This window comes from Larus michahellis, chromosome 6 (genome assembly GCF_964199755.1).
Source record: "Larus michahellis chromosome 6, bLarMic1.1, whole genome shotgun sequence".
Taxonomy (NCBI): Eukaryota; Metazoa; Chordata; class Aves; order Charadriiformes; family Laridae; genus Larus; species Larus michahellis.
Genome location: NC_133901.1, coordinates 15567642 through 15577145, shown reverse-complemented (window position 1 = coordinate 15577145; position 9504 = coordinate 15567642). Strand labels below are relative to the sequence as shown.

The window sequence follows — 9504 nt, the reverse complement described above, 5'->3', positions numbered from 1 at the left end:
TATTTCATCACCATCTTTATTTGAGGCAAGCCCACAGCAGTCCAGGTGTACACGGCAACACGCGCTACGCTACGGACGCCATTTCCATGCAGGCAACCACGGCGACGCACACAGTGGGAGGAGGGGGCTGGTGGCAGGCTGGGGATCCCACGGGAATAGGGTGTCCCAGCTCTTGGGGGTCCCCCAGCATGGCGCCGGCTCGGTGGGGCACTGGCACACTGGCCCCGGTGCCTGGGGAGTGTTTGGGGGGCTCCCGCTCCATCCCACGGCCTTTGGGGGACAAACAGGGCTGAGCGGGGAGACACCGAGGCGGGGTGGGGCAGGGGGGTTCAGAGCCTTGCATGCCCCTCGGCTGCATGGCGTGTTCCTCCCTGGAGCAGGGGACAACCGGGCTGGCACCCCAGCCCCTGTGGGTCCCCTCCTGGGCTGAAGACCTTTGCACCATTGGACTAAGGAGGTCGTTAGCTGCCAGGCCCATCGAACCATGGCTTTGGCATGGGGGGAGCAGACTGAAGCTGTGTCCCCCGGCGGGGGGATGGCAGGGACCATCTCACTGATCATCACAAGGGGATGGCTCCATTGGAGCCCGTCACTCTTGGCAGAGCAGTGATGGCGTGTCATTGCCCTGCCAGCCCGGGGTGGTGGCCCTGGGCTTTCCATGCCCTACAAGACACGCGTCTGCGTGCTCCTCCCAGACCTCGCCCGGCTTTGGGCTCAAACGTGGGGCTGGTGGCTCTGCTGGCGGGGTGGGCATGGGCACGGGCATGGGCACGGGCACCCGCTTGCTTTCTTCAGCTCCACCGGCACCAGCAGCAAACCACAGCAGAGACCCGAGCACTGCTCTTTGCCCGGAGCCCAGCAAACCGTGACCGGGTGCAAGGAGCAGGTCTGTGGTGAAAACCAAACCATTGCTAATTCCATACAGGCGCTTTCTGACCAGAGCCCTGGGATAAAACACTGGACCAAGGCCGAGCGGGCAGGGAAATGGAGCCAAACCTGCTGCTGTAAACACCACTGACCTTGTGTGTTGATATCAAACCCATCGCCGCACCTGCCGGCAAAGCTCTGGAGACGGTTGAGGTTTTTTTTTTCTTTCCCTCTCCCCAGGTGCGGGGGCTGCAGGGCACAGAGGCCACCAGGGAGGACTGGGGAAACGGAGGCCACTGGTCCATGGGACCTGGGGTTTATTTGGCGTAGCTCCCGTACGCTTTCACCTGGCTACTCATTAACGGGTGCCCGGGGTGATGAGGAGGAGGAGGGTGGATCTGTGCACCGCAGGTGGAGTGTGCCCCTGTACGCAGGTCACGGCTTCGGCAAGCTGTGGCAACCTCAGTGCCAGCTGGCCGGGCCTGTGCTTGCTCCTGCTTGCTCCGTGGCACAGGGTCCACTTCCTCATGGCTTCTGGGCTGCTGCTGGCACTTTCCCAGTTCACTCTCACCCTGCCCAGTGCTGGCACCAAGGGCAGGAGGACAAGGAGCTGCAGCAGCCCCCCAGAGCCCCCTCCTGTGCCCCAGCGGAGAGGGACAAGTGGGCTGGAGCCCGGCTGGGGCTCCCTTGGGGCACCGCCACCTCCTCGCATGCCAGCAGAGCCCCACATTTCTGGCTGCTACCAGAAATGGCCCTGAGCTCAAGCTCGAATGGGCACACAACAGCACTGTCCCTCTCCGCTGGGGAGGGACACTGTTCAGCTCACTGTTCACTCTGAAACGTAATGATGGCAGCACCCTCTGCACTGCCAGGGTGGATGCTATTGAATGGGGACCCGCAGCATGAGGAGGGACTGGGTGCTGGGTCACCGGGGATGACAGGGTGGCTTCTCACAGCCAGGGGTCCCTGTCCTGTGGCATGGGCATAGCAGGGACAAGCAACAGTTTTCCTGCCTGCAGCAACATCCATGGGGCACACACCACTCCCGGCTTCCTGCCAGCACCATGGGGGCCTCCGCCAGACCTGAGGGAGCTGCCTGGGGAGCGGGGGCTGATTCTGGAGCCAGCGTCCCACCACACAGGGCCACCAGAGGAGGCAGTGGGTGCCTGCAGAAGTAACCAGCAGCCCTTCCTGTGGGCCAGTTCTGCCAGCTGCCGGCTCCTGGGAATGCCGTGAAGCGGGGCACACATTGAGACAACCGTCTCCTCCAAGCATTCGTCCGTTTTCTGGTTGCATCCCGGGGAGAAGCTGCATCCCATGCTCTGGTGGGGGACACGTGGGTGATGCCACCGAAACCTGCCCGTGCATATCGGAGGCAGCACTAGATGCCACTGGGAGAGCATGAGCCTGGCAAAGCACATGAGGAGACGTGTGAAAAGGCAAGGGGGACACTTCCAGGTGAGAAGAGTTTCTGGACGTGTGTCCCCAGCCCCTGGGCACAGGCTGGCAGGCTTTAGGAGAGAGGAAAGTCCACATGGAAGGAGATGCCGTGGGGGACGGCCAGCAGAGAAGGGAGGAGGCGTTCGCGTCCAACCTGGGCTCATAAAAAGAAGGTGACACCCCCCCCCAAGTTCACTAAATAAATACATAAATATGACTACGAGGCCCAGAGCCAGGATGCGGGAGTTTCCCAGGGTCGGCAGCTCCTCCCAAAATCCCATTTTTGCCGTTTCCATGTCCAAAGATGGTCTCTTCCCATCTACCCTGCACTTGTCCCCACAGCCCAGGCACTGCCTGTCCCCAGACTGTCCCATGCCTCGTGGCTCCCAGGGCTGGCAGCGAAGGCTTAAAACCTGTCCCAGAAGCACTAGCCGAAGGCATGGCAAAGACCATCTCCTCTAGGCTAAGAAAATAAATAACTTCTCCAATGTGCAAGGGTTGGTGGACAGAAAGCCAGTGCAGCAAAACATTGAGTGTCCTTCAAGAGGATTAAAAATAAATAAGTGAAGCTTGGCGTTTTCTCAGGAGCGCGCTCGTTTGCAGCTCTGCCGGGGCGGGCGGAAGAGGGGAGGGTGTTATTTAAATAAAGGGAAAAAAACCCAGTCCTAGCGCTGGCAAACGCGCTCCCCGTGCGTCGGCCTGCCTTTGCCCACCGCTTCCATCCCCCCCTGGAGAAGACGCTTGTGGTTTTTGGGAAGGAGCCTCCAGCACCTTCCTACAACAAATCATCCCCGCTGGGCTTGGGGTGGGGTGGGGTGTGTGTTTTCTCTCCCCGCACGTTGAACGTGGATTTGGGGACCCCCACAGCAGGCGGGTGTCCAGGACGCCGGGTGCCTCTGCGCCGCGGCTCCTTGCGCCCTGCTTAATCTCGAGTTCGGTTTCTCCTCTTCAGGAAGAAGAAGCTGCTCTTCTGGGGAGGGCCCAGCAGCATCGGCACTTGGCTTTTATGTGTAATTTTTACCTGAAAAGAAGTGCAGAACCCAGCTCAGTGAGGGGCTCCCAGGATCTGAGTCCGCCTAGGCCACCCCTAGCCTGGGGACTCCACGCAGCGACCCAAGGAAGCCCGGCGCAGCTCAGCACCCAGCACCGGGGCGAGGAGATGCTGCACAGGAGTACGAGCTCCAGAATCACGTCCAGATTTCTCCTCTGGGCAAGCTGTGTGCTGGATGGTGGGGGACCCCACTGCAATCCCCTCCACCCTGGGAAAGGCTGCTGCTGTACCAACCCGCCCGGCAAGGGATGAGCATGTCCCTGTCCCCAAGGCTCTTGTGATGGCTTGCCATGAGTCCAGGGCCAGTATGGGCGGAGACAGAAGTCACAGGTGGCCAGGCTCTGCAGCCACCCCACCAGCAAGCGCAGGAGCCTCCCTCCAACTCCAGAGGCTTTGCCACGCTGCACGGGAAGCCAAAGCTGCCCAGGGTAGTGCCAGCCCCTGCCCACCCTACTGCCCACGGGGACTCACGGTGCAGGACGGCTGCATCCAGGGCTCCCCATCCACCTGCATGGGCAGCAGCTTGGACGTCCTGCAAGGCACAAAGAGAGGAAACGCAGGGTGACAGAGGTGCCAGCTTTGGCCATCGGTCAGGTGCTCAGCTGGGATGGGGACAAATACCTGATGGTGACGGATGAACACTGGGCCAGTCTCTTCCCGGCACTCTTCAGCCCCGTGTAGATCTGCCCCATCTCCATCGCGCCCTCCAGCCCCACCACCTCCAGGAGGTGGTCGCTGAGATCTGCAAAAGAGAGGGATCCGAGTTGGCCCCCTCGCCCCATCCCTGGGGATCCCCTGCCTTCTGCTGGCATCCGAAACATTAGGGCCAGCACAGCGGGGCCGCTGGCTGCCTCAGAGGGCAGCGGGGCTGGTGGCACTGTGGGGATGCATCCCACTGTCCCCTGTGCCCTGAGACCACCGAGCAGGACGTTTGCAGCACTGGGCAACGCTGCTGTCCAAAATCCCCGGAGCAAAAATACTCTTGGGCTGAAACAGCACCCGGTCCTGCGTGGCTGCAGGGTGGCAGCCTGGATCCCCACCAGCCCCTCGACTGCTTGTTTGCAGTGTTGTATGAAATGATGGCAGAACCCCCGCACCCCCGGGTGCCCTGGGGTGCCGTGGTCCCCACCGGGAGCTGGGATGTATGGGGAAATCCTCCCTGGGAGGGATCTGCTCAAATACCAGGGAATCGCCCCTTTTTCCAGCTCCTCCTGCTCTTCCAGCAAAGGTGCCCAACACCGGGGCAACTCGCTCCGTCTCTCATTCTCTTCAGGGTCCTGTTTCACCCCCGGTGAACACCCTCCCCACAGGAGAAATACCCCAATCTCCCGCCGTCCCCCATGCCCTCCTGCCCACCTGCACGTGCCCAGGGGACGGACCCCGCTGCCTCTCGCCACCCTTTGGAACCCTTGCTCTGCCCTACTCCCCGCTGCCTGTTCCCGTGGGCTCGCCCCGCAAGGGACAGCCGTGACAATGTGGGATGGCTGCTGACACCACCGTCTTGGCAGCCACGCGGCAGGGGGGCTGTTTCCCACCCCAGCCCTGGGCTGTGGGAGCTGGTGGGTAGAAAATATGGGCACTGTGTTTATTTTGCTGTCTGCTTTCTAACCCCCTCGCTCACTGTCGGGGAGCCCTGCCAGCCCTTTGGGCTGCCTGTGCCCTGCCTGTGCCCTCGGGGACGGCTCCGGTGGCCGTAGCTGTGGGTACGAGGTGCCAATCGGGGCACAGCACAGGTACCGTGCTGTTCCCGAAGCCCACGGCCAGGCTGGCAGCGCTGCAGCGCAGCCTGGGAGGATGCTTACGAAAGCCCTCCGTGCCAGCTCTGCAGCTCCGCTTCCAGCTCCTCCTCTGCAGCAGCGGGCGCCTGGCCCTGCAGCGGCTGCCTGCCAGCCCCGCGGGGCACGGGGACCACCCAGCCTCATGCCCGTAGGTGAGGGGTCCCATCCAGGCACCCCCTGAGCCGTGACCCCCAGAGGGTGGGGGTTGAAGGGGCTAGCAGGGTGCGGGAGCCACATCCTCTCCGGCCACCACGGGCAAGGGGCGGGCAGAGACACCTTTCTTTGCCAGCTTGGCCAGATGGTTGTTGGGGTCACCCCGGCACCCCAAAAGACAGCGATCTGAGAGCAGCCCCTCGGGTGCTCTTGCCCCAGCACCACGTACACTGAGCTACGGCCGGAACCGGCGGCCGCCCCGCTCCCCCGTGCTAACACCATGCGCCCCGCAAACCCCGCTCGCCCCCCCAGCCGCCGTCCCGCCGCTCACCCTGCACGCAGAACTTGAGCTCCTTGGCGTCGGTGACCACCGTGGCGTGCAGCTTCTCCGGCGCTTTCTTGCCCAGCCGGTTGTAACCGCGCTGCCTCTTGGTCTCGCCCCAGAGGTTGGAGCCGCCGTACATGCTGGGGATGTTGAGGACAGCGATGCCCTCCAGGGACGCGTTGCTCAGGTCTAACAGGGTCCCGTCGCACTGCGGGGCACACGGGCAGCGTCAGGCCACAGGGTCAGGGGGAGCTGGTGCCTGGCGCCGTGGAGCCCAGCCTCCTGTCCCCACCTGCCTGCCAAGCTGGGACGCCAAGTGTGGCGTGCCACCAGACGGTCCCCAGAGCAAACCTGCCCCAGGGTGGCACGGGCAGCGCCGGGGAAGCCAGGGCTGGAGGCGCAAACAAATACCCACCCCAGCTTTGTTTTTCTAGGGCTGACAACAACCCCCCTTCCCTTCCTTGTGCCGCTTTCCCCTCTGTTTCGATACAAATTTTACTACATGTCCAAGATGGCAGTTTAAAAAAGCAAATTCCTACGGGAGCGCATAAAACCTTGGCTAGTCTTGATGCCGTGACTCAAAACGGGGAGGCAATACCACCTTGGCCCTGGAGCGACCTCCATCCAAGCACACCCCGCACGTGCTTCCCCGCCTCCCCTTGTTCAAATCGACCCAAAAGAATCAGAAAGTTTGGCTACCCAAAAACTAACTCAAAGCAGTTTGCCTTCAAGTGCAAGTTGGAAACGAGAAATGAGGCTGGAAGGAAATGATAGAAAAGGTGTCAAAGGAAAGATGTTAGTTTGGGAGAGAAAACCACAAGCCAGCACACAGAACTGGTGTCCCGGGGTCTGCTGTCGTACAGCAGGACTCCCCCAGTTGAAAATCCCCTGTAAAAGGTAAAATATCCGTTGCCTGCAGCTTTCCCACAGGACTGGAAGGAGCAGTCATGGAAATGCATTTTTTAACTTCATGTCTTCTCGCTCTCACGATACCCAGATGATGCTGGATCCTCTTTCTAGATACGTCTGGAGGAAGCAGCCCTGCTTTCCCATTCCACTGTATTTTCTCTAGAGCCTCTGTATTTCCCTTTATGCACCTGCTCTCTACCTGCCACGCTACACTTCAGCAAATACCAGCATGTTATTTCCTTGCATTTTGGTGATGCGAGGGCATTCCTGCCCTCTCTTGCTTTGCCGAGAGGAACGCGAACGGGCCGATGAACCCTTGCTGCTGCTTTGACTCCAGTTGTTTTCCTCTAGCAAAGAGTGAAGGTCTCGAGCTCATCTTTAATACGCTGTCGGTAAGCGCTGAGCACGGCCGCCGCACGGCCGCGGAGCTGGGTGCACGCACAAGCGAGCCTCTCTGTATGTTCACATCTGCCCTGCCTCCCCTGATGCTCCACAATCTTATTTTTAGCCTCGCGTTGAAAGAAAAAGGCAGGAATCTTCTGATTTGGGAGTGAAAAGCTGTCCCTCTGAGGCTTGTAAAGGATGTAAATCCTCTCGTTCTTAGTGTATTTTAATGCCGTTACAATTTGCAAGAGCAGACTCTAATGCTCTGAGCGGTGGATACCGAGCGAGAGGGCTCCAGTTCCTCGCAGGATGGACAAAGCATCCCATGCCCGGCCGAGCCGAGCATCGCCCCCGACTGCAGGCATCTTTCCTGCCTGCCTGCGAGGTGGCGGGTACCGACTTGGCCGCAGTGGGATGGGAGCGAGTTGGCTGCCCCGGGGCTGCCCGGGCTGCCGGATTTCCAGGGATACTGTGGGAGCCCGTTGCTGCCCGGGGCCGTGGGGGGCGTGCAGGACCACGTCGCCCACGCCTGCCCACGCACAAGGGCGTGCAAGGGAGCGATTTCTCCCTGTGTGGCGCTCCCCTGTTAATGTGCCAGCGAGCTACAATGGGCTCTTTGAGCAGGGGCAGCTGACGGCGCGCTGGCAGCGATGCTGGAAGTACAAATTTGCAGCTGGGGAAAAAGCAAATTCATTTCCAGGGGCTGTAGGGGAAGGATTGCCAATTTCCAAAACAAAACTGCCATTTCTCTGCAAGGCTGACAGTTGCCTGGGAGCCGGAGGGAGGACAGGCTGCCGCTTTCAACTTCAAATACTGCGGGATTAACGCTTTCCTGGCCAGCGTGGGGCAGCCGGGTCTGACACACACTGTGCGGGGCACCTCACAAGGACCTGGGGCACCTCGCGTCCATCTCTGGCAGCATCGAACCCCACGGACACGGACTTTATCCACCCCGGGACGCTGCTTGCATGGCCGGGGAAGGGGGTGAGATGGCTGTGCCCCTGCTCCTGCCCCTTCCCACCAGCTGCCGAGGATGCAGCCACCCCCTCCAGGCTTTGAGAAGGGATGAAACTCCCTGTGTAGAAACGGGCTTCAAAGTCCCTCTGCCCACGGCCGCACCAGCCGCTGCCAGCTCTGCCTGCTCTCTGCCCGCTGCCAGCGACCCCGCGCCCACCGCCCCATCCGACTCACTCCAACCCTTTGCAGCAGGCCATGGGTTTTCCACCCCCCCCGCCCCCCTCCCTCAAGGCTAAGTTATAAAAGGGTCGTTTATCCAGAAATCAGGAGAGGCGGAAGTTTACAGCAAAGCACAGCCCAAACCCCCCAGCGTGAGTGGAGAAGTGACAGCGCTCTTAGCAACCGCGGGCCCTCCTCCCCGCTCTAATTAAAGGCTGTTTCCATGTCATCCAAGGAGGGCTGGGAGCAGACGCGGAGTTTACAGAGAGAATATTCCAGGCACGCTTTCAAATACAGCTGGAAAGGGGGGAAAAATACAGGGCTATTCTTCTGCCTGCAGCTGGCCGGCTTTGCAGCAAGCACCGCGCGGTGGAAGAGAGGGTCCTGCCAGCCACCGCATCCTCCTGCCATCGCACAGGGTCAAAGCTGCCACTGCACTCTCTCCCGGAACAGTCAAAAGCCCTGCCCGAGGGACCCATGGGCGACATCCACCCAAAAGCTTTTGTGCCGTGGCTGGAGCCAGGGACTATCCCGGAAAACCCACCTCCACCTCAACGTAGTCGTGGAGCTTCTTGCAGGTGGCCGCAAATGTCTCCGATGTCCCGAATTCAAAGTACCAGAGTTTGTTCTTCATCCTGGGGCACAGAGCAGCGTCAGCATCCTGCTCGGGAGTGGCATCAGCATCCCACTTGGGAGGATGCCGGCAGCAGGGTGGGCTGCCAGAACCGTTCTGGAACTGTTGTGATAGGGACACAAGTGATCGATGGGGACATGAGCCATCGTGGGGAGGGACCGCCGGCAGCACAGCCCCAGGGAGCTGTGCTGTGGGATGGGGGTGGCTCAGGTGGACCTGGCTCTGACACCCTGCGGAGGGGAAGGACGTGGGTGCTGGGTGGTCCCTCAGCACAGGATGGGGTGCCACCACCGGCTTGCAGCACAGCCGAGCGTGGGCCGTCGTCTCTCGAAGGGGCTGCCAGGGACGGGGTACCCCACAGAGGGGATGTCCCCCCCACCTCGCACCCTCCCGGCACCCTACCAGGCAGCCCCCTGACCACTGCTCATCCCCTGCGTCAATGCTGTGCGGGGCTTCGAGGGTGAGCTGTAAGCCGAGGGGAGCTGAATTTCAGAGCAGAGCCGGACGCTTTGGTCCATTTGGGGTTTTTCGAGCAGGTATTTCTGAAGATGGGGACAGGGGTTGCAAGCCACATCTCCTGCTGCCATCAGGCCATTTCCAGGCACCCGGAGCACAGCGGGAGCGAGCTGCGACCTGCTGCCTGCCCTGCCCTTGCTGCCTGGCCTGCTTCTGCCGGTCTTGGAATTCAGTGCTAATTATAAAGCACGAATGAACGTAATTGGGTGCACGGCCAAGTTTGAACAGCCTACCATGCTGCACGGGGCCTGAAGGAGCACCCTGGAACCCA

The 9504-nt window shown here is 61.0% G+C and overlaps 1 protein-coding gene across 2 annotated transcripts in view; it reads right to left on the bottom strand.

Moving 5' to 3' along the window:
• LOC141744719 (diacylglycerol kinase beta-like) overlaps window positions 1-9504 on the bottom strand; it is a 28697-nt gene continuing 19193 nt past the window's right edge. For both annotated transcript variants that reach the window (XM_074591272.1, XM_074591274.1), the window contains 5 exons: window positions 8628-8718; window positions 5621-5822; window positions 3980-4100; window positions 3830-3890; window positions 1-3328 (listed from right to left, as the gene is read on the bottom strand). In XM_074591272.1, coding sequence (XP_074447373.1) covers window positions 3230-3328; window positions 3830-3890; window positions 3980-4100; window positions 5621-5822; window positions 8628-8718 — 574 coding nt within the window. In that variant the 3' untranslated portion in view covers window positions 1-3229. The remainder of the gene's footprint in view (window positions 3329-3829; window positions 3891-3979; window positions 4101-5620; window positions 5823-8627; window positions 8719-9504) is intronic.